The sequence below is a fragment of the Polyodon spathula genome, chromosome 27 (genome assembly GCF_017654505.1).
Source record: "Polyodon spathula isolate WHYD16114869_AA chromosome 27, ASM1765450v1, whole genome shotgun sequence".
Lineage (NCBI taxonomy): Eukaryota > Metazoa > Chordata > Actinopteri > Acipenseriformes > Polyodontidae > Polyodon > Polyodon spathula.
In genome coordinates, this window is record NC_054560.1 from 1537591 (window position 1) to 1562695 (window position 25105).

At 43.0% G+C, this 25105-nt stretch overlaps 1 protein-coding gene across 1 annotated transcript in view; it reads left to right on the forward strand.

Moving 5' to 3' along the window:
• Positions 1-23292, forward strand: part of LOC121301434 (paired amphipathic helix protein Sin3b-like) — a 35831-nt gene extending 12539 nt beyond the window's left edge. The window contains exons 5-19 of the mRNA XM_041230827.1: positions 3816-3968; positions 4495-4608; positions 11154-11240; positions 11361-11479; positions 11903-12113; positions 12890-13006; positions 14546-14784; positions 15312-15495; positions 16253-16856; positions 18539-18708; positions 20574-20747; positions 21240-21332; positions 21540-21634; positions 21801-21999; positions 22525-23292. Coding sequence (XP_041086761.1) covers positions 3816-3968; positions 4495-4608; positions 11154-11240; positions 11361-11479; positions 11903-12113; positions 12890-13006; positions 14546-14784; positions 15312-15495; positions 16253-16856; positions 18539-18708; positions 20574-20747; positions 21240-21332; positions 21540-21634; positions 21801-21999; positions 22525-22755 — 2790 coding nt within the window. The 3' untranslated portion in view covers positions 22756-23292. The remainder of the gene's footprint in view (positions 1-3815; positions 3969-4494; positions 4609-11153; positions 11241-11360; positions 11480-11902; positions 12114-12889; positions 13007-14545; positions 14785-15311; positions 15496-16252; positions 16857-18538; positions 18709-20573; positions 20748-21239; positions 21333-21539; positions 21635-21800; positions 22000-22524) is intronic.
• The last annotated feature ends 1813 nt before the right edge of the window (positions 23293-25105 follow it).

The following is a 25105-nucleotide window of genomic DNA, read 5'->3' on the forward strand; positions in this document are numbered from 1 at the left end:
AAAAAAAAAAATATGTACAGTACTATGCAAAAGTTTTAGGCAGGTGTGAAAAAAAGCTGTAAAGTAAGAATGCTTTAAAAAATAGACATGTTAATAGATTATATTTATCAATTAACTAAATGCAAAGTGAGTGAACAGAAGAAAAATCAAAATCAAATCCATATTTGGTGTGACCACCCTTTGCCTTCAAAACAGCATCAGTTCTTCTAGGTACACTTGCACAAAGTCAGGGATTTTGTAGGCATATAGTCAGGTGTATGATTAAACAATTATACCAAACAGGTGCTAATGATCATCAATTCAATATGTAGGTTGAAACACAATCATTAACTGAAACAGAAACAGCTATGTAGGAGGAATAAAACTGGGTGAGGAACAGCCAAACTCAGCTAACAAGGTGAGGTTGCTGAAGACAGTTTACTGTCAAAAGTCATACACCATGGCAAGACTGAGCACAGCAACAAATCACAAGGTAGTTATACTGCATCAGCAAGGTCTCTCCCAGGCAGAAATTTCAAGGCAGACAGGGGTTTCCAGATGTGCTGTCCAAGCTCTTTTGAAGAAGCACAGAGAAACAAGCAACGTTGAGGACCGTAGACGCAGTGGTCGGCCAAGGAAACTTACTGCAGCAGATGAAAGACACATCATGCTTACTTCCCTTCGCAATCGGAAGATGTCCAGCAATGCCATCAGCTCACACCCATCTACTGTCCGGAGAAGTCTGGTCAGAAGTGGCCTTCATGGAAGACTTGCAGCCAAAAAGCCATACCTCCGACGTGGAAACAAGGCCAAGCGACTCAACTGTGCACGAAAACACAGGAACTGGGGTGCAGAAAAATGACAACAGGTGCTCTGGACTGATGAGTTAAAATTTGATATATTTGTCTGTAGCAGAAGGTACGGTTTGTTTGCCGAAGGGCTGGAGAGCGGTACACAAATGAGTGTATGCAGGCAACAGTGAAGCATGATGGAGGTTCCTTGCAAGTTTGGGGCTGCATTTCTGCAAATGGAGTTGGGGATTTGGTCAGAGTTAATGGTCTCCTCAATGCTGAGAAGTACAGGCAGATACTTATCAATCATGCAATACCATCAGGGAAGCATCTGATTGGCCCCAAATTTATTCTGCAGCATGACAACAACCCCAAACATACAGCGAAAGTCATTAAGAACTATCTTCAGCGTAAAGAAGAACAAGGAGTCCTGGAAGTGATGGTATGGCCCCCACAGAGCCCTGATCTCAGCATCATCGAGTATGTCTGGGATTACATGAAGAGAGAGAAGACAACTGAGGCTGCCTAAATCCACAGAAGAACTGTGGTTAGTTCTCCCAGTTCCTTCAAAAACTGTGTGCAAGTGTACCTGCTGTTTTTGAAGGCATAGAGTGGTCACACCAAATATTGATTTGATGTAGATTTTTCTTCTGTTCACTCACTTTGCATTTAGTTATTGATAAATATAATCTATTAAGATGTCTATTTATGAAAGAATTCTTACATTACAGCATTTTTTCACACCTGCCTAAAACTTTTGCACAGTACTGTGTGTGTGTGTGTGTGTGTATATATATATATATATATATATATATATATATATATATATACACACACACACACACACACACACAAGTACTGGGACGAACATGGGACTTTCATGTTTGGATATTAGCTCATTTTTCAAAAAATAATAAAAGCCATTAATTGCACAGAATGCAGGCAGACTGCAACAGGGGCAGGGGGTGTGGCCCCTGTGTGTGTGCCTTTATTTTATAGCAAGTCCTTACAATATATAATACGTTAAAGTAAAAAAAATATCGTAGAAATAAAGAATAAGTTGTGCAGGCCTTACATGTTACCCAAGTGAATTAGATACTGAACAAAGGATGCCAAATAACACTTCAATTTAGACGTTGTTTTGTGTATTCCCAAAATAAATAACACTTCAAGTTAAACGTTATTGTGTTTAGTCCCAAAATAAATAACACTTCAAGTTAAACATTGTTTTGTTTAGTCCCAAAATAAATATTAAGTCGACGCTGCATTTTATTTAGTTTCTTTTTTCATTCGTTGCCATTGCCGTTTCTTCACAATAAACGGTGGCCATCGACACGTTTTCATAAAGTAACGTGAGGTTTACTTGTGCCTTTTTGTAGCTGAACAAGCAAACGAAAACTGAAATTTTACTTTAAACACTTTGCTTGTTCAGCTATGAAAAGGCACAAGTAATCAATCCTCTGTTTCTAATTGTAATCTCATTTTAAATCTTGCACTACAATAGAAATGTGGCAATTTGCTGCCACTCAGTAGTTGGGGTGGGTTTAAAGTACTCGGAACAAATCAGTGCGAGATACAAGTCAGGAAGGCGGGACATTGCCCAACAGCACTGGGGAAAGTTGTATTTTATTTTCATTAATTTTTTTTACGGGGAAAGGGGTCAAGTCAGTGTGACTTGAGTAACCGTTTCCAGTGTTTATTGGATATACACAGATTGCTTTTTTTTGTATGGGGGGGGGGGGGGGGGGGGGTCACCATTTACCGGTTAAAACCGAAACTCAAAAGCCCTACTTAAAAATTTAAACAGAGTCTACTGTTTAAAAATGCAACACTGCTATATGGACCCAGCAAAGGCAATGTCATGTGCATAGGGACACAGCAAAGGCAATGTCATGTGCTGCTTGTAAGTACTGAAGAGGGTTCTGTAGCCAGTATGTGTTAAGAAGAGTGCAGGTTACTGGTGTCCAACACAGATCAATGTAGTTGGTTACAATTATTTAATTGCACTGTAACACTAAGGGGTACATTTACCACTCCCTTCAATAGTTTCCACAGTGTTAAATGTTTAGCATCAAATAACAAGGAGATGCATAGATCAGCTATAGTGTACAGAATTGTACATGGCAGGGTTGTTTATAAATACTGTACTTGTTAAAACCAGCCTTGACCTTTTCATATACAGGAAACTGGCCTTATTTGTGTGCTAATAATGATCACTTACAGGTTTAGATTGGACATTTGAAGAAACAAAAAATGTTTTGAGATGTATCAGCAGGTAGGTAGATAATACATAGTGTTGTGTGCCCCCAGTTCTCCCAGTTCAGTAAGTTTTCCTGTGTTCTGGTGAGAGCAGCATTCTGAGTGGTGCTGGGTTCTGCCGCTCCACGCTTGTGTGGAGAATGAATTTCAGCTCCATCCCACCTACTCTGCAGAGGAAGGGAACATGTTCAGTCTGGCACTTCAGAGTCACCAGACAAGCATAAAGTAAACACAGTTTGGAGAAACTCTAACTCAGTATTGAAGCAACAGAACTACTCGGCATGGTGCGACTTTCTTTTTGTACAGTACATTGTGCAATAGTAGCTATTTAAGTTATCGGTTTAACTGCAAGAGTGTGATTTTATAGCTGCATCTACAAAATAAATACATTAATAGTGCTGGACATGCATTTGAATAGTTAAACAGGGAATTATTGAAATATATTTGGTAGCAAAAAAATGTCATTTGTTCATGCAAGTGAATTTATAATTCATCAAAAAGATGCAAAGAAACCAAATCCTAAGTGAAATAAACACCCAGCACTAGTATATAGAGAACAAGCAATCATTTTACAGATAAAGAATGTTTCTTTTTATTTTACAGGGATGGAAATAAGGCTACCATTGCATAGCAGTCGGGTCCATTCCAGGTTTTACTACAAGCTCAATTAACTACCAAGTAACACAATCTGGAATTTCTGAAACAGCTTTGCAGTGGGAGTGTTATTTCCACCCCTGTTGTACTAACGCGGTGAATACTTTTCATTGTCTGTCTTGGTTTTGTCAGAAAGAACAGTTAGATGTGAAGGAGTCCAAGGGAAGAGCTGGCAGTGGAATGACAGAGGATGGGGTTTTCTCTAAAGTAGCCAGTCTCTTTAAAGGACAAGAGGACTTGCTCTCAGAGTTCGGACAGTTCCTCCCTGACGCTAAACGATCCCTGGTACGTGTCTGTCCTGCTCTGATTATAACTGTCTAAACCATCCCTGGCACGTGTCTGTCCTGCTCTGATTATAACTGTCTAAACCATCCCTGGCACGTGTCTGGCCTGCTCTGATTATAACTGTGTGTTAGTCCTACTGTGGAGCTCCTGGGTGTAAAGAGGCGATTGGCTTGGGGATCGGAGGACGCCACTAACCCTTAATTCTCCTGAGCTGTTATAAGGTGTTGTGTGCAGTGAACATGATTTGGACAAAATTGGACAAAAAAAAAAAAAGATAGTGTTGTCTCTTGCACTACACTACCACTATCTGGCCCCTTGATCTCGTCTGGAAGTTGAAATCGTGCGATCACTCTTAATTTCTAACCTGAGATCCAAACCCTGCTCTCCAGTAGGGCTTGGGGAGTAAGCAAGCACACACACAGCTGAGCTAAATCCAGTCCTGTCTCCCAGGGACATGGCTCAGTACAGCAGCACTCCCATTCTGTCTTGTTGCTGCAGCAATTACATTAACATTGTTTGTTTTCAGTTTACTGGGAGCGGGTTGACAGGAAAAGATCACTTCAAGAAAATGGAAGAGGGAGAAGACATTTCGAAACACAGTAGAAAGAGAGTTCGACCAATGCTGATGCCTCAGGTTAAGGTAATTCCAGTCAAAACCTTTTATCCACTGAAAGGGTTAGCGATCTGTGGGAGTGCGAGTGGGAGTGGGGGAGAGCTACATGGTGATACTATACTCATCTTTATTCCCAACCCTATAAAATGAAACTTTTTCTATGCTGTTTTTATATGCACAGAACCGGTGCATATTCGGCAGAGTCTAGATCACAAGTGCTTCATATTTTTCAGCTGGTTACAGTGTCTGCTGCTGTGAGACACTACACAAAACAGGACAGTTTACCACAGGCTGGGGGGGTAGCCTAGCTGTCCAAGACTGTGTTCATAAAAACCTCAATACAGTGCTGTTCAGAGACAGTAGTGATGTTAACGTCCGGATGCATCTGTTTATGATATTTGAGGCCACTGGAATTGTCTTATTGTTTATTAATCATGCAAATATATTGATTGCTGTTGCTGTCTAATTGAGAAAGGGTACAGAGTTCTGGCACAGAAGACATGTACCCACTGCTCTGTGGAAATCCTGTATTCCAGTGGGAAAGCATTTGTAGTGCTTTTGCAGACAGCGGTGCTTGCAGGCGCATTCATAATGGAGAATCAAACCCTAGATTAGCACTTCAATGGTAGGAGCGCATTGTGTCTGAAAGCACTGTTCCAGGAAGCCAAGGCCCTTAGTGTAGATAAAAGTTTCCCTTTTCAAGTACGAAATGTATCCATTACATAACAAGTTAATTCTGAGACTTGCCGAAGCTGTCACGCAGTGACCGGCTACGTTATCACGACAGTCTCCGCCCCTCCTGGATGCCAAATAACACTTCAATTTAAACTAGGCTTAAACTGGAAGAGACTAGGCTCTGTGGTGATGGTTTATCAGCGCCATTTTCTTTTCAGGCTGATTCGAGCAAGCTGCAGAAAGGTTAATCTTTTCAAACAGATTAATCAAAGGCTAAGTTTTTTAACTTATATAATTCGATTGTATGTTTTCTTGAGGAATTAATCACTGAATTATTTTATAATTTAAGCTTTTTTCCCCAGAGGTTTTGAGTGTGTTTTGTGAGTCCGTACGTGGCCTTGTGGCACGCAGGGAGCCTACGGCTTGCCTGAACCTCCCCCTGCAGATCATTTCACCCTCCTCTCTGTGTCACGGTTCACTCCGGTTGGAGTTGTATCTCTGAGGAGATTTTTCAAGTTATCTGGGCTCAGATAGTCTTGTATTAGCACTGTCTGGCCTGGGCTCACGCTAGTGTGCGCACTTGTGTATTGTGTATAGTATGTGTTATTTTGTACAGTGTCTTGTTACTGGATTATTTGTATAGTGGTAGGAACTGCCTGTGTGTCACTTCCTCTGCTGCTTTTCTTTTCCAGGTGCACTATGTGAGTTGCTGATATTTTCAGCCAGCAGCATTTTCTGGAACCAAATTGTGTTTGCTGACTCGCGCTCCTGGACAGACACTCTGGTGCTCAGCTGGCCGGCTACACTGACAGATCCGTTGGCAGGAGCCTTCCAATTGGAGAGCTGATCTCTGTGTTCATGCTGCAGTGGTGGGCAGCTTTTAAGCACCTCGCTGTGAAGGAGTTTTAGCTCAGGCAATCAGGCGGGCACACGCAGGCTCTGCTGCGGTACTCCTATTGTTGTTGTCAGGGGTCTGTGTGGTTGCTTTTAGCCCCTCCTGTTACCACCACTCTGCCCCCGGCTTGTACAGCATGCACCAGCAGCACCAGCCCGTACATTAGTCACCACTACCCGGCCCTTGCAGTGAACCAGCACCGACTGGTACCGCATCGGCCCCTGCATTGCTTACCGGTACCGCTTGTATACCTGCCTGTGCCCATACATTGCACTTGTACCAAGACGTGCACTACACCGGTCCGTGCATCACCCCGTGCGCTGCACTTAGTAGTGGTAGATCCAGGTCCTGTGCATTGCACCTTGTCTTGTGACAGTACCCTGTGGTCTGCCTGTAATTGCAGCTGTTCCATCAGCCTGCACAGATAACTGTAGGTAACCTATACAAAATAAAAATAAAAGAAGTAACCAAGGTTAAACAGTACCATCCCTGGTCCAGTATCAGCAGACCCGGTTGTTTTTCTTTTTTTTTTTTCTTTAACATATTGTACAACGGCGATGCTGCTTGTGTTGTTGAGACAACAGGATTTTTTATACAAGTACTGTCTACTGTGTCAGACCTGTTACAGAAAGTTACAGCTCTTGAGCTTGCGTGTCCAGCCTCGGCTGGGGCGTGGTCTAGAATGGCAGGGGAGCGTAGGGGAGGTGTAAACCCCATTGCACACTAATGTACCTGCCGTGCTGCAGGCACCAGCCTGGTACCAAACACCATTGCTTTCTTATTGTACATTGCTTGCTATTTGCATTATGCCTGGGTTTTATCCCTGTGATACATGCAAAGCCAGCCTGCCTGTCTGTTGACAGCCCAGTTGCTGTCTTTATTAAATTGCTTTCTGCGAGTTTTGGCCGCATTCCTGCAAGGCTCTGTGTGTCTCTTGGAGCTGGCGTTCCTGTCTGAGGATGTGGAGTCAGATACCACATCCCCTGCAGTTAAGCTCTCCCTGTAATAGCAGAGCTTATGCCATTGACCAAGAGGCCACTGTGGTCTTGCAGGTGCCCTGGTCTACAGATCCGCCCTGTTGCATTACTGCACAGCAGCGTTGCTGCTTGAGCAGATGCCCCTTGAGGGCAGCAACAGTACTGTGCACTACTGTACCAACCCGGTGCTACAGGCACCGAACCGGTACCATCAGACCCGCGTATCGTTACAGTACAGTCCTGGTTCCTATCTGCTACTGACCAGGGTTCAAAATGTTGACAATGCAACAGCTGTTGCAGTCATTCAGGCCAGGCGATTAGTTAACCATGGTGGACCTCAAGGATGCCTATAAAAACTGGCACACTTAACCCTTTGCAGTCCATTTATTCAGCGCCTGTCAGGCATCAGGGCCATTTGTCAGGTCCCATTTTATTTTCACACACGCTGTTTAAATTTTATTTTTTTCCGTGTAAAACTGGTTTTAAGGGCATTGCAATGCTAAGCGACATCAGTACAGCATCTCCAGCCATGCCTCGCCTGTGCTCGCTTTATTTTTCACATACCTCTTTGTAGACGTGCATACTGATAAATCCTCTCCTGATCACTCGTTTTATCACTCCTCAATAATGCGATCCAAGTCATTATTTTATTACTATAACATCTCAAAAAGCTCTGCAAATGTCTGTGATATTCTTTGAGCTCTGGATGCGGAAGCAGCTACCTGCTTTGTTTATGTCTGCTTGTCTCTGTGATGCAGCTGCTAGGGCTATTACTCACACGCCCCCTTTTTTTCGGTTTCATTCGGCTCCTATCGGTCTCACTCGGCCATTGAATGGTACTCTCAGCTTTTTCCGGAGAAAAAAACGACTAGAGACCTGTGCTTTACGTCTTTTCGATGATGTCGGGTAGGGTCCAACATTGGACCGGAAAGGGAAAATGATAATGTCGGACCTGGCCCTACATAGGACCGCAAAGGGTTAAGTATTTGCAGTTAGCCTTTCAGCGAACAGCATATGAGTTCAGGGTCTTGCTGTTTGGCCTTTCTGTAGCTCCCCATGCCTTTTCGAAGTGCAGGGAAGTTACACTGTCACATTGAAACGCAAAGGTATCATAGTCTTTTTTTGGACGACTGGTTCATTGTGCCCAGTCTTCAGCTCAAGCAGACACTCACATGTAACTGTCTTAGCCTCCTGTCTAGGAGTGTGCTTGGACTCCCGGTCCATGCTGTCCACTCTGTCTTAGCCTCCTGTCTAGGAGTGTGCTTGGACTCCCGGTCCATGCTGTCCACTCTGTCTTAGCCTCCTGTCTAGGAGTGTGCTTGGACTCCCGGTCCATGCTGTCCACTCTGTCTTAGCCTCCTGTCTAGGAGTGTGCTTGGACTCCCGGTCCATGCTGTCAACTCTGTCGGACGGCAGAGTGCAGAGAATAGCCGCCTGTTTAGAGCTATTCAGCTCAGCAGAGCTCTCGTGGTATGACGTTCCAGAACTTCTGGGCTTGAGGACGGCAGCTTCTCAGACTCTGCCTTTCGGTCTCCTGAGCGTGTACCCTGTGCAAGCCTAGTTCAACAGCAGGGCTTTTCCAGCCTGCATTGAACTGCGACTGCCCATTCACGGTATTCATCACTGTCTAAAGGCACTCTGTTGGTGCAAACAGCCTATCCATCTGCCTCTTGGCTAGTGTTGGGCAATGCCACCAAAAAGGAGGCCTCACCACAAACAGGTCCAGCCCGGGCTGGGGCGCTGTGTAGACTGGCACTCCACAATGGTTTGGAACTACAGGCAGTTTAACTAGCTTTTTTTTTTTTTTACACGAGGTTCAAGGGAGACACGTGCCTGTCCAAATGGACAACACTACCGTGGTGGCTTATATAAACCACCAGGGTGGCCTCCAGTCCCCCAGTCTCCATCGAGTAGCCTGCAAGCTGTTGCTCAGGGTGCACTATCCTCTCCCTGTGAGCAGTACACCTGCCCGGGGTGATAAACTGGGCGATGAACCTCCTATTAAGTTCCCAATGCCTCAGAATGGAGGCTTCACCCCGAGGTGGTGAACCTCTTTTGGCATTGTCCCCGCTAATTCTCCATAACAGGAGCTGGGTACCCACAAGCGATACAGGCCTTCGCACACCTGTGGCCGAGGCAGCTGCTGTATGCCTTCCCACCGCTCTCTGTGCTCTCGCTGTGTCTGGAGAAAATCACACAGGACCGGGCCAGCATGCTATTAGTAGCTCCTTACTCTTTCTGGAGATTTTTTTCTGATGCAGCTTCTTAGCTGCCACCTGCTCAGTCGGGTGCATTGGACAGGCATCTCAACCCATTGAGCCTGTCGGTCCCTGAATGGCAACGTTGAGCCGTCTGGAGTTTTCCAACAGGGTCATTGACACCTTGCCGAATGCCAGAGCGACGTCCATGCGTTCCCAGTATGGGTACAAATGGGGCATTTTTCAGATGTGGTGCTTCCCTAAGGGCTTGACTACACGATCTATCCCGTGACAGTTATGCTGCAATTTTTGCAGGTCCAGTTTGATGATGGGAAATCCTCCTCTACATTAAAAGGTCTATTTGGCAGCTATTTCAGCTTGCCATGTTAAAACTGACTCGCTACCCTGGAGCTCACTTCCTGGCAGGGCAGTTTTTGAAAGGGGTTCAGAGGCTGCACCCTCCCCTTAAGGACAGTGTTCCTCAGTGGTGGCTGAACGCAGTGCTGGAGGGACTCCTGAACCCGCCCTTTGAGCCCCTGCATTCAGCTGAGCTGAAGCATCTCTTTTAAAGACATTTTTGCTTGCCATCACCTCTGCCAAGCATGTGAGTGAGATGCAAGCCTTTTCTGTGGCTTGTCTATCTTTCGCGGAGTCTAGGACCAAGGTCACGCTCCGCAGGAACCGTGCTTTCTTGCCCAAATGTATTTCTCCCACGTCAACCAATCATTGGAACTGGAGGCTTTCCATTCCCCTCCTTTCCAGTCGGATAGGGAGCGTAAGCTCCATGCACTTTGCCCTGTTTGGGCGTGAACGTATTATGTTGACAGAACAAAAAGTTGGAGGCAATCTGAACAGCTGTTCATCTGCTATGGAGCTAAAGCCCACAGTCAAGCCCTGTCTAAGCAGAGGCTGTCCGGTTGGATTGCAGAGACAGCCAAGATTACTTATGAGCAAGCCAACTTACACCTCCTGTGAAGGTCACTTGTCACTCCACAAGAGGTATGTGTACCTCTTGGGCATTGTTCCAGGGTGTATCTGTCACTGCCATCTGCAATGCTGCAGTATGGGCTACGCCCCATACTTTCACAAGGCTTTACAAACTAAATGTGCTGGATCCTCAAAACTCTGGCTGTGGGACCAGAGTGCTAACAACGGCTTCTATGTGGAGACCTGAAGCACCTGCAGAGAATTGATTCCTGCTATGTACTAAAAGTAATAAATAAATAATCTATATTGTGGCAGCCTTCCTGTCTGACCCTTTCAGATTGAAGTCGTTCTGCGAGTAATGCACTTTGCGACGGCTTGGGTATAATTTCCCATTATGCAATGGATCCATTTCGTACTTGAAAGGGAACGTTATATTATTATCATAACCATGGTTCCCTGAAATGGAAATGTATCCATTACAACCTGCGGTCGCTGCATACATTACACGCAGCAGGCTGAAGAAGAAAAAAATTGACTGGCGCTGAGCCTAGTGTCTCTCAGGAGGGGCTGAGACTGGCGTGATGACATTGCTGGTCACAGACGTGCCCTGTAGTGTAGTAGAGGTGGATGCAGACCTGCACTGTAGTGTAGTGGAGGTGGATACAGACGTGTAGTGTAGTGTAGTGTAGTTGGTGGATGCAGACCTGCACTGCACTTTGCTGCACTGTAGTGTTACACTGTAAGCAGCAGTATTGATTGTATCTCAGTCTGGGGTAGATGGAGGCACCATGCCTTTCTGTCTGCATGTCACTTAGGGTTTTCATCATTTCATTGTCGGCATATAACTGATCAGGACAATAGAGTGGAAATGTCCTGACCATTTATATTTCTCTCTTTCAGAAAAAAATGAAGCTGTGTACAAAAGAGCAGTCGTGTGCGTCTGCTGGAAAACACGGTGTTCTCCGGGAGTTCACTTTCTTTGACAAGGTAGATAATCACAGGTGCTGTTAATAACAATGAAGGGTAACTCCAGCCAGTAAAACAAGTTACAGCAGACAAACCGGCTGTTTTACAAGAGTGTGAGAATGTTCTTTGTTGTTTTTAAAGGTGCGGAGGTTATTTAAGAGCCAGGAAGTGTATGAGAACTTTCTGCGCTGCATTGCCCTCTTTAACCAGGAGGTGGTGTCTGGGGCTGAGCTCCTGCAGCTTGTAACTCCGTTCCTGGGGTGAGTTGCTTGTGTGCTGTGAACACTGCTGAATGGAAGCGCTGGGTCATTGGATCAGATTGTCGCCTGTACAGAAGTAGCGCGCTCTGCATAGTTACATTTATTCATCTTCTTAATTTTACTGTATTAATTTGTCATGTGCAGTGTCATTTATTATTGTAGAGATATCATCTTGTGCAGTTTGGGAGAGATGACCACGAAGCTGAGCTGAATGTACAAAATGACTCCCTACACGCAACTTATAACAACTATTGAATATTAAAGTGCTGTATTTTTTATTTTTTTTAAGCTTTGAGAGATGCTGATTGTTCGAGGCACTGTTGACACTGATAAATTGATACTGAAAATGTCTTTTAATACTGAAGTGAAAAAAGGCATTCTGTCTTGAGTGGGGATCTAATGCATTCTGCTTTTTGTTAACAGTAAATTCCCTGAACTCTTTGCTCAGTTCAAATCTTTCCTGGGTGATAAAGAGCTTTCACATGCGCCGACCCTTCTGGCCGATCGCTACACAGAGGGCAATGGCAGAGACATTGATTATGCTTCCTGTAAAAGACTGGGCTCCAGTTACAGGGCTCTGCCAAAAACCTACCAGCAGCCAAAATGCACAGGCAGGACTGCAATCTGCAAAGAGGTAGGCCTGGAGCCCACAGCAGAGCTGTATCTTCTTTCAAATCCCCTACGAAGGGGAGATAGTGGAGGCAGTCGTATGCACCTACAGCTATGGCCAAAGGTTTAATCATAATTAAGAAAAAAAACTATATGAACATAATTTAGCTCTTTTATTTAACATCATGTAATCAAATAAATTACAAAATGATATTGCAAAAGTCTACTGGAAGCCATAATAACTTACAGAATTTCATGTTGGATTTCAAAATGCCACATTTTTCTATTTGTCAGTTGTTTGTTAAGTATACAGAAAACTACAAAGCAGTATGTAATTCAATATGTTAACAGAACATTATGCCACAGGTTTCGTTCAACTTTATGAAACCCAATTAATTAATTATATAGGATGGTACAAAACTTTTGGCCATAGCTGTATGTCCAATGAACTGCCTATCCGATCATCATGAAACTTAATATTAACATTAGTTGTTGATAATATCATTCTGAGAGCTATCTGTCTGTCTTTGCATATATAGAACGACTTGTGTGATTAAACATTTCATTGACAGTTCTTATTCTATATTATTTTGTCACGCTGATCATATATGTCACGGTCATGCACTGTATCATCATACTGATTGCTCTAATTTTGAGTTTACAGCCGTGTTACTGACATAGGCTACTTGTTCTAGAATCAGGGGGTCTGCTGATGAGTGTTGGTCAGACAGGTGTTGAGACGTGCGTGCGTGCGTGTGTGTGTGCGCTCGTACTCCTCTCTCAATGATCCTCTTTGCACAGGTATTAAACGACACCTGGGTTTCTTTCCCCTCCTGGTCTGAAGATTCAACATTTGTGAGCTCGAAGAAAACCCCGTACGAGGAGCAGCTGCACCGCTGTGAAGATGAGCGCTTTGAGGTAACATGCGTTTCATGGGTAACTTTGTGCAGTATTGATGAGACTTGTTAAGGACCTACTAGTGAGTATCAGAGTGTGGGGGTATACTGAGCCTCTGTCAGTATGGAGATTGGGATATCCGGGGGATTTTGGGGTGTCTGTGTGGCACGCTTGCATGTTTCACATTTCTGGAAAATGTAATTCAAGTTTGAAATTCACTGTTAACATTATTAGCATAGATTATTGGGAGTGTCAGATTGTGGGGATGTAGGGAGGAGTCTCTTTTCTACTCTGTGTGAATGTTATTCCACATACTGTAGCTCAGTCATTTTAATGTACTTTACAATGAAACCTCATTTGCTTATCTAATGACATCTAGGCCTTAAAAACCACTATTCACTTTTCATGAAACTATTCATCAATCAATCAATATGTATATAAATAAATATATAAACAAATATCTGTAAACAATAACATTATATGTAGTACGTTGTGCATTTTTTATATAATTTGCACGACTCGTGTTTATTCCAGACATAACAGCACAAACCACAGAGCAACAACATTCGTGAAAACTTTCTTGATCGTTTACTTTCAACTTTCAAGTTTTAAAATCCAAAAATATATAAAAATAGCCTACTTTGAAATCGGCACAATCGTTTATAAGCAGGTAGGTCCCATAGTTAATACATTAAGCATTCATTATTTAAAGATTGTTTTAGCTGCGCATGTGAAAGACGTTTTTAATGAAAACAAACTATAACTGATTATACACACCACAAACAAATCACGCCGTACTGTCAAAAGTTAGTAAATTGCAAAATGCAGCCGACAACTGCTGCGAGTGCACATCAGTCGTATTTTATCTCGGACACCAGCAAAAGAAAAATTAGACTGTGACTAGACAAAACGGATAAAACAACAAAACCCTTTTCAATTTCTACAGACAGTGCAAGACAGCTACCATATTTCGGTTTGAAAATCGAAGCCTCTCATTGGCTGAACAGGTTAACAGGTAACAAGGAGGAGCACCGATCTCCCCGATGTGGAAGGGGTGGGAATGGGAGGGATGGATGGGATTGATTGACAGTTTGGGAATGGATAAAGCTCATATTTAATGTTTGATGCTAGTTTTTAACATTCTACTGTTGCATTTAACATTCAGTGGTAGTATTTAACATTCAATACTTGCATCCTTAATTTATTATTTGATGTTAATATTTTACATTTGATACAGGAATTTAATATTTGATGCTACTATTTATTATTTGATGCTAAAATTCAATATTCGATACATGCTTACATTTAACGTTTAATGAATTGTCATTCATTATTTAATGTGTTTCCTTCATCCACCCTGGATTGAAACTAAAGATGCCAGCAGTCTAGAACACCTTAATAAATGTATTTCGTTTTTTACAGATGTTTTGTTAAAATAGGGCCTGTAATCAAAATAATGCCTGGTGAGTACAGACCGGTTTGGTACAATTAGCAAGCAGGTCCCAGTTTAGGAGGATGTTCTTGCTAGCAGAGTAATGAAGTCAGTTTCTTCTTCCTCAGCTGGACGTGGTGTTAGAGACCAATCTTGCCACGATCCGTGTTTTGGAAAGTGTTCAGAAGAAACTGTCCCGCCTGTCCCCGGAGGACCAGGAGAAGTTCCGCTTGGACGAGTGCCTGGGCGGGACGTCTGAGGGGATCCACCGCAGAGCCGTGTACCGGATCTACGGGGACAAGGCCTCGGAGATCATAGAGGGGCTGAAGAAGAACCCCGCCAATGCAGTGCCTGTGGTACTGAAGAGGTGAATTCACATGGGAGACCATTCCCTTCAGGGGTATGGGGAAAGGAACTGTAGCTGAAAGAATAAGTCAGTAAAAAATACCCATTTCTGTTAATTTGCATAGGGCTGCAATGTGATTATATATAGTTTTATGTTATAACAAACATATTTTCATTTCAAACAGATATATGGTACTGCACTAGTCTCTCCCTTGCCTTCAAAGAAGACTGTTTGTGTAGCACTTCCTGGGACATTTCACCCCAGCAATGTATTCTGGGTCACGTTACTGGCTGAAAGCATGTCAATCAAAACAGGAAGCAGCTGGTTGGTTGTTGACAGGAAATAACATTCTATAAAAAGGGAATCTAAACAAAATGAATATATTATTTAAGATAACGAGACAAGGTCACTCTTTTAAGATAAGTTGCTTTTAAGTATGCATGTCCTGTACAAAGAGTTTGAATATGAATCAATGAAAACCCTTTGAAACCTTTTCGTTGTAAATGCATGGATTGGTTACAGCAGAGTCTCTTGTGTTGGTGTTTCAGATTGAAGGCGAAGGAGGAGGAGTGGCGAGAGGCTCAGCAGGGCTTCAATAAGATCTGGCGTGAGCAGTACGAGAAAGCGTACCTCAAATCCCTAGACCACCAGGGAGTCCATTTCAAACAGAACGACATCAAGGCTCTCCGCTCCAAAAGTTTACTCAATGAAATTGAAAGCGTGTATGACGAGGTAGGACATCCAGAGGAACATTTTAAATGTCATATGTTGAAACATCTGTTCTATAAGAATTACACAAAGCTTAGGTCGCTTCAGCCAATGTGAGCACAAATGAATTGAGCCGCAACAGCACAAGCTACGCAATCCTACCCTCAACGAAGCAGTTCTCCTGCTGAAAGTGTAAAGCCATGCAGTTCTACTGCAGCCCCGGATGAAGCTTGCATCACAGTTCAGTTAGACACTGTATGCAGTGGTTCAGTTCAAACACTCTTCTAATGCTGTTTGTGTGTAAATATTCCCTCCGTAACAAGAAACTGCTGCTTTATACTTCACATCATCGGGAATCTGAATGCCTTAGGGATGTATGTATTTATTTTTAGTGTATTTCACTTACTAAATGTTTCCATACAACATAAGCGATCCAATAATATGTAGAGGCAGAGAAAGACATTTTGTTTGTAAGTGGTGTTGGCAGGCATTGCCTCATCATTGCCTCATCAACTTCTGCTTAACATAACATCCTTGAAAATGAATCTGAACCAAGATCCACTCTTCTTTTTAAAGCATAGCAGCAACACATTTATTATTTGAAAATAAGCAATATAATTGAATACAACGTGAGCAGGGCGCTGTTTTTATTAGAAGAGATGTCAACTTTTGCAGGTTGTGTTCTACTCACTGGATGACATTTTTTTACAGCAAGGTAAGATTTTGGCAAATCCTTAACACAGATTTTTTCTGTTTAATAATAACATTGTTTTTTGTTCAGCGGCAGGAGCAGAGCGCAGAGGAGGGCAGCCTGACCAGCAGCGAGCCGCACATGGTCTATCTGTATGAGGACAAGCAAATCCTGGAGGACGCGGCTGCCCTCATCATCTACCACGTGAAGCGCCAGCCCACCATCCAGAAAGAAGACAAGGACCACATCAAGAGGATCCTGCAGCACTTCGTCCCTGACCTCTTCTTCTCCAAGCGGGGCGAGCTCAGCGAGTCGGAGGACTCCACCGATGAGGAGCTCGAGAGCCAGGACCCGGCCAGGGGGCCCGAGCTGAACGGAGAGCCCAGGAGGAGGCGCTGCGGCTCTCCTCGCAGCACCAGCGCCTTCGGGGGGGAGAAGCTGGACCTGCGAGACAGCGAGGCGGAGCATCAGAAGAACATGGATGGTGTCTACAATCTAATCTTCATGAACAACAACTGGTACTTTTTCCTGCGGCTGCACCAGATCCTGTGCTCGCGGCTGCTCCGGGTGTACCAGCAGGCAGAGAGGCAGCTCCTGCAGCACCGCGCCGACAAGGAGAGGGAGAAGGAGCTGGCAGATGGGCGCAAGGAGAAGATCAGCGACCTGGCCATGGAGCTGAGACTCAAGCAGCCAAGTGAGTGCCTTTCGGAGCTTTCTCCTTTGTTTCAGGAGTGTAAGTCATAATTATTACAAGCCGCTAAGGATTGTTTACCAGCAACATGGATACAGTGGAGGTGTCCATACATACGGCACACTTAACGGTTTCAAATACAGCCACACACTGCTTATCGCCACACTGAAAAGACCTGGCTAGAATATAATGGAAGTCAATGGGGACAAGATCCTGATAGCACCCCACTTAATATTTCGTTGTTAGTCATGCAGCACACTTCCACCCTGCTTCAAATCACTTCAAACAAAAGGATCAGAGTAGAAGGTTTACATGTTGCTGTATTGAAATGTTCTAAGAAAGAGTCTGGTTACACAGTATGCCATAAAGAACACTGCAGTGTTTCCAGCTGCCATTACTGTATGTCTTTAATCTTTACAATGTCTTAAACAGTCCTGTAGACAAACTGTTTATTGAAAATGTTTATTAAAAAAAATTGTAATCAACAAAATACCCAGCACAATAGAATATGGTGGAAATGTAGTTAACCGTCTGAATGGGGTCAAATAGACAGCAAGTACTTCAAACTGTCGTTCTGCTTTTATTTGTCTGTCTCGGTGATTTCCAACCTTTTTAAAAACTGCACCCCTTCTGTCTGGAGGTTTCAGCTCACCTGGCCCTTTACAAATCTCTCTCTACTGAATGGTACGACAGTTACAATAAAAGGCAGAATAATCTGATTCACAGATTCATTTTGCTCCACGTTTTTATTTGAATATATAATTTGTCAAGTTTGGGACTGACAAACTGCTGGTTTAGGACACAATACCAAACAGTAATTCTGAAAACTTTTAATTACATCTTTGGATGCACAGAATCAAAGAGAATCTCTTTGGTAACTGTTAATCACCCATATTAGCTTTCTATTCAGCAAAGTTATTATAAATGATCCGACACAGTCTGCACTGTAATCACGTTACCATTGACTTCACATCTCGGCATAACAGTGTGTGACATTTAAAATGTTTTCAACATCAAAAACATTAACCTCAAGATAAAACTACAACAACTAACAATGGTAAGCGTTTTACTAAAGCCAACATAAAAATGATCCGAAGGGACTCAGTGTAACTCTGTCCCTTTGCACTTTCTGTAGACTCTCTTGTGTTTTCTGCCTTCGCCTTTTCTTACTTGCAAAAGAAATGTATCGGTTTTTGATCTGGATGTACTCTGAAACGCCGAAAAACAAACTCCACCAGGCGCTATTGCTGTTAATAAAATGCAGCCACCCCTGATATCAGAGTGGGAATTGGAAATAGTGGAAAATAGTTTTGAAACTATAGTCGGGCGCAGTGGTTTAGAGATATGTTTAGAGAGTGTATATAATACTTTTATTAAAAAAAATAATAATAATCAATTCAAGTTCATTATTTTCTTTTACTTTCATTTATATTTTTGCATTTCTGAGTCATCCTGCGTACCCACAGTTGAAAACCCCTGATCTGTGCCATTACTTATGGGAGAGGTATTTCATGTTTTAATAAGTGTATTTGTACGGATGTACATTATAAATACAAAGTTTCTCTTTATGTAGTAATATTCTAATAGATACCGTGTGTGTGTGTGTGTGTGTGTGTGTGTGTGTCTCTCTCTCTCTCTCTCTCTCTCTCTCTCTCTCTCTGCATGTGCCCTTGCTGCTGTGCTAGGTGAGGTGGAGCTGGAGGAGTACTACCCTGCCTTCCTGCACATGGTGCGCAGCCTGCTCGATGGGAATCTCGACTCCATGCAGTATGAAGACACTCTGCGGGAGATGTTCACCATCCACGCCTACGTGGGGTTCACCATCGATAAGCTTATACACAACATCATCCGGCAGGTAAAGAACAGCGCAGGAGATCAGGAGCTGCTCTGCACAACAACGGGGGGGAACGGCTCTGAAAACACTACAGATGTAACACCCTGACCCTTTGCAGACTGACATGACTTTAAGGCTTCTGTTAGGGCAAATATCCAGCGACACTATACAGTATTATACCTTTCTAAAGATTATTAAGAAAATGGCATTTTCACTCTGTGGTGAAATATACCCTACGATTACCAACTCCAGTTCATTTTTTAGAAATGTCCTCATTATCAGTGGTAGCCACATCCCTGGGGATCAGAAAGAATGCTATAAATACCGTGTGATTTAGATTTTACACCAAAGTGAGTGTGCAGGTTTGTCTGCTTCAGATTCTTTACTAGAATCAGCTGCACCAGTGCATTTACCACAGACTGCCTTTTCACACCAGGCGCAGACATCAAAAATTCTGTTTTTATTGCATTTAGCAACCTGGCATTGTCTTTAATTCTGTGTGCCAGTGGGCGCATCGCTGGCTGAAGGTTGAGGGGCATTTGCCAGCCGGCTTTCGTGTCTCTTGCAAAATGAAATCCCTCCGAGTGATTGGGTTGCCGCTGCACTCCTTCTACAAAACCAAAGCATTGATGGATGCCAGGTGCAAAACATTATAAAAAAACATCCACAGGCCACCTGTGAGTACCACCTTTGACAGAATACAGGCATGCCAGTCAATCCAGTATATCCACACCGTACTTCATAGCTTTCATTTAGCATCAGTCCCGATGGTCACTGCTTTGTGCAGAGAGCTTAGAATAGGCACTTTTCTTTTTTTAAACACCTGTACACACTCAGAGTGGTAGAGTCGTTCTGCCTAAGGAGCCGAGTGGAGTGCAACGGGGTTCGCACAGCTTGAGCTGTTGGTGGTAACTATTCAGAGGACAGGCAGACAAGAAAAAAGTAGTATAGCTATATCACACTGTGTTGTGATTCAGTGTGTATATTTTGTGATAACTACTACGAATAAGAAGAAGAAGAAGAAGAAGAATATATGATGTGTAGTTTCAGCACACAGGAGTATATAATACTTTCTTTCACAATGACTTTGATTTTATTACAAAGCCCAGAACAAATTGTCGGCTATATTTCGCAAAAACTGCGGGTCTGGCAGTTGAAGAAGCAAGTGCTTCTAACTTATTCATTTTTACGAATCTGCAGCTGAAACACTGTATGGGTATTTAATTCAAATATTTAGTAACACTTAAGAACAGACATGCACGTATATTAAAATATTTAAATCTGAATTGCAAAAGCCATTCAAAAAACGGATATGGCGGTGCTAGTGTTAAAACACAAAAGGAAATACAGAATGTGGTTTTGAACCCTGCTGCACGGTACTGCAGCACTGCACTGCACTGCACACGGGTACTGCAGCGCTGCACACGGGTACTGCGGCACTGCACGCAGGTACTGCAGCACTGCGCACAGGTACTGCACTGCACACAGGTACTGCGGCGCTGCGCTGCACACAGGTACTGCAGGGCTGCGCTGCACACAGGTACTGCGGCACTGCGCTGCACACAGGTACTGCGGCACTGCGCTGCACACAGGTACTGCGCTGCACACAGGTACTGCGGCGCTGCGCTGCACACAGGTACTGCGGCACTGCACTGCAGATAGGTACTGCGCTGCACACAGGTACTGCTGCGCTACGCACGGGTACTGCAGCGCTGCACACAGGTACTGCGGCACTGCGCTGCACACAGGTACTGCGGCGCTACTGCGCACGGGTACTGCAGCGCTGCACACAGGTACTGCGGCACTGCGCTGCACACAGGTACTGCGGCGCTGCGCTGCACACAGGTACTGCTGCAGGTTGTGACGTAATGAATGTCTCCCTGCAGCTGCAGCACTTGGTGAGCGATGACGTGTGCCTGCAGGTGGTCGAGCTGTATCTGAGCGAGCGGAGACGAGGGGCGGCTGGGGGAAGCCTCACGTCTCAGTGTGTGCGCGCAGGCTGGGAGACCAGCTACCAGTGGAAAGCAGAGCGCACTATGGCAGATGAGAACTGTTTCAAGGTGCGTGTTCAATTTACCAAACCCTGTCAGAGTCTACACACAAACAGTATACATAATACACTTCAAGTAAGAAATGCAGGTTGTAAAAGATATCCCTTTTAAAAGAACCAGATTGGTAGAGTTCCTTATTAGTGAACTTTATTAATTATACAAATATTAGGATTTTAAAATAAAAGTATAAATTTATCAATGTATGAATTTTGGCATGTTCCCATAGACAACAGTGTCAAATAGAAATACCAAAACAAACTTCATAAATTCAAGGACAAACATTTTGAAAGGTATTGAGAAAGACTTTGCTGATTGTTGTCATTGACTGTATTGAGTTTTACTATTTCTAAATTAATTACTGTTGAGTGTTTAATAGCTATGGCTTTATCATGGAAAATACAAAGAATGAGAATGCTTGTTATTTTTACAGTAAGTGTAAATTGAATGCAGCTCCGCCCCCTGCAGCATGTTATAACTGAAATGCCAGTGTTTCTGTCACAGGTGATGTTTATGCAGAGTAAAGGCCAGGTAACCATGACGATTGAACTGCTCGACACCGAGGAGTCCCAGACAGACGACCCTCTTGATGTGCAGGTAAAGGAGTCGGCTGTTCAGTGTTACCAGATACTAAGAAGTACCCCTGAAGCAGCAACTGTGTGTTCTTATGATATCGCTGCACCCCTGAAGCAGCAGCTGTGTGTTCTAATGATATCGCTATACCCCTAAAGCAGCTGTGTGTTCTAATGATATCGGTGCACCCCTAAAGCAGCTGTGTGTTCTAATGCAGTCGTCTTTTCTCAGCACTTAGCAAGTTACATGGAGCAGTATGTGGGTGCCGAAGCAGCCCAGTGTCACCACATGGAAGGATTCTACTTCAAACCTGTCTTTCTACCAAGGTAGGGCACCTCATACAAACCAATCTCTAGAGACAACTCTGTGCTAGGAATTTCTCAAAGCTGTCCCTTCTATACCCTCAAGCCTCATATCTGAGACCATTTGACTTGCTATTTACAGTCTGAGTTTTGAAGCATGCCTGTTTAATGTGCTTGTTTTTTGTTCCAGAAATCTTCGGAAGTTCAGGAAGTGGCAGATTAAACAGATCACTGCGATGAAGAGCAGGAGGGCCTGGCGGCTGGGTCTGGGGGTGGAGAGTGCCAGCAATCTGGACTGCAGGTTCAAACTGAACACACACAAAATGGTGTTCGTTATGAACTCGGAGGACTACATGTACAGACGAGGAGCCCTGGTGAAAGCCAGAAAGGTGAGCTTCTTAATATTCACACGCAAAGCTTATTACAGTATCTTCTGTCCAGTTCTTAAAATTCATTTTGAATTTAAATAAATACTACTGCACCGAATGCAAATGGCCAGATAACCCGTTCGGACACTCCCATTAAGATCACATTTTGTGGGTCCTTATTAAAGTTTGGTGAAACTTGGTATTAACTTTATTTAGCATAAGTTTTATATTCTGGGAATATTTTAATTCAAACAGCTGAATGCAATTACAGTACTGGCTTTGCTAGTTCATTTCTAGTATACACTAAAATATGATTGTTGCTGCTGCTTTGAAATTGAAGCGTTGATTAGTCAATCAGTTTCTGAGGTTGACTCTTTGGTGCCAGTACATGTATTGTGATAGATATCGAACCACGATACGCATGTGGTATTGTGACATTAGTATTACACCCCTCCAGTCCGTGACGTTTCACAGGGTGTTCTGTTTATATAGAAGTGTATAAAGCCGTTGGAGTGTTACTGACACACTGCCCTGCACCTCTTTCAGTCCCAGTACATGGTTGCACAGACCCAACACCAGCGTTTCGGAGAGTGGCATCAGAAGTGGCTGTCCCAGAACGTGACTGGCGAGATGGACACCATGGTACAGGACTGGTTAATGGGGGAAGAGGAAGAGGAAATGGTTCCATGCAAAACCACGCGTGAGACTGTGCATGTCAATGGGATCCCAGTACACAGATACCAGGTGGACTACAGCAAGCAGCCCCCTTCACCGTGAACAGCGCCAGCTAAACCGACCCATCTGAAAACTATATTGACTCTCAGTATTGCAAAGCAGAACAACAGAACTGGTCACAGCGAGTGCATATCTCCTTTTTAAGTATAAATGTAGTTTTTAGCTCTCACAAGAGTATTTTGTTTATATTTGTATATGTTTATACTGATGAGTACAATCCATGTCTGTTTTGTACAGTATACTCTTAATCCAAGCATCTATACAGCATGCTTGCAAACTGAATGAAATCTATCTATCTATTGTCAGGAAGAAACCGTCTTCTTAAAGCATACATGTTTTGTTACTGTTTAGATTGTCTGTGCATTGTATATGATTACTTTAAGAGTTAATTGAATTTTTTTACAGCTCCTGTGTTGCCTCCCTGTTTATGTATTATATCTCAAAGGTCATCTTGATATTCCTTCACTGAAGTATATTGTAATTTTTTTTTTCCCATATTAAAATCAGTGTTTGAACAGAATGTAAGGCATTTCCCTTTAAGTAGAAAAATGATCATTAAATAAATCTTCATTTTCATGAGTTCTTTGTTCATATTTAATACTGTATATTCAGTATGATTTAAAAGATAAGACATGTTGTGCTGAGAAGCTGGCTTTGCCTTTTTTTTGTATTTTAAAGCAAACCAAATAGTTTCATAAATGTTGTGTCATGCATTTGTCTTCACTATACAAGTTTAAAATGTGCAGTTTTGAAAAAAGCACATTACAGCAAATATGTGTTTACATTTTAAAACACCTGGCACTACACTACTTAAAGAAAGTTCTGAGTTGGCTTGCCTCGACTTCCAGGAAATCTGTTAATGCTTCACTTCCTAGTGCAGCAGTGTCTTCGGGTCTTCTTATTGGCTGCAGAGCATCACAGTCATCATGTGAAGCACCCTGCAGGGGTGGGAACAGTTTCACTCTTCAGATGACCCAAGAAATCAAACAGATTTCTTTAACCTTGTGTCGTACCAGGTGTCATGTTTTTAAAAATAAATAAATAATTTCTAAACTACACATTTGAGACTTGCATAGTGAATGGATGTGCATGGCAAGGAAAATGTTTAGCACTATTTTGTAGCTACAATCGCAAGCCCCTTCCCCCATCTGACTCATAAAGTTAATGTGCAGCAAAAGTTTAAAGCTGGGGTCCGAATCCTCTTGCCCAGGAATTGTGGTTGCAGGTTCTTCTATAGACATCAGAATTAAAGTAAAAAGAAAACTACTGGGGCACAACTGGGGTACATTTTTTGGTTTTGTTTTGTTTGGAAAGAGGTCAAACTTATTTTTTACAAACCTAGAACCAAACAAGTAATATAATCCAAGTTCTCGTAAACTCTTCAGGCATATTTTGCAAATGAAAAAAAAAAAAAAATCTCTTGCCTGTTTCTGGATCAGAGAGCCCTTTTAAAGTACATGCAGAAAGTGTTGAGTTGTATGGCTTCAAAGTGATAAACATTCAGAAGGTATTTGATGTATGTTTGCTACAGTATGCTTAAATGAGTTCAGTGTATTGTAAAAGCGATCCCATTAAAATTGCTGTTAATGTGGCTATTTCAGGCAGCTATCTGAATCCATTTGAATGTGGTTCTGGAATCAATCAGCTCTTAGGAACCAGGTGAGCATTGATGGGCTGAAAGCCTCTTGTTTGTAACTTTGTGTTGAATGTGCTGGAGAATCACCTTTGATTGTATCAACCACCTGTTACCCCAAGATTACCCCGGAAATACGGGGGTGGCTTTAAATGGTGGGGAAAAGGTATGAGCAAAGCGAAGGATATTGCTCCTGAAATACTGCTGAAGCAGTGCACATACAGAGGGTCCATTAATCGCACAGTACCTGATATTAAAAATGTGTATAAAATCAAGAGTTTATCGGATCAAAGCCAAACGGAATCTAAAACGGGAGGCTAGCTTTGTGATGGAAGACATGAGATTGGTGCAAAGTCAAGGCAGCTGACGTGTTCACTGGGTAGTGAGACAGACAGGCGGGCACGGTCAGGGCATACATGTGTTTTGTGAATGAGGACCTTTAAAAATAAAAAGTCCACAGTTTTTCACTTTTGCCTTTCCAAACACAATGGCATAGACACAAGACTGAAAAATATAATAGTACCTTGGAGTAAGCAGCAGAGTTTTGAAAAATACAGTGTTACCCGTCCCCACGTGTTGCTACAACTGTTTAAATGGTACCTGGCATCTTTCATTGTTAACATCCTGACAACTTTTTATACTTGTAACTTTAAAGTCTTTTTTCAAAGCTCTTTTCAAAATGTCCGCTCTAGTGCACTGTGGTTTGAGATCTGTCCTCTGAATCACTGCAGGAAGAGCAATTTAAAAAATGCAATTAAA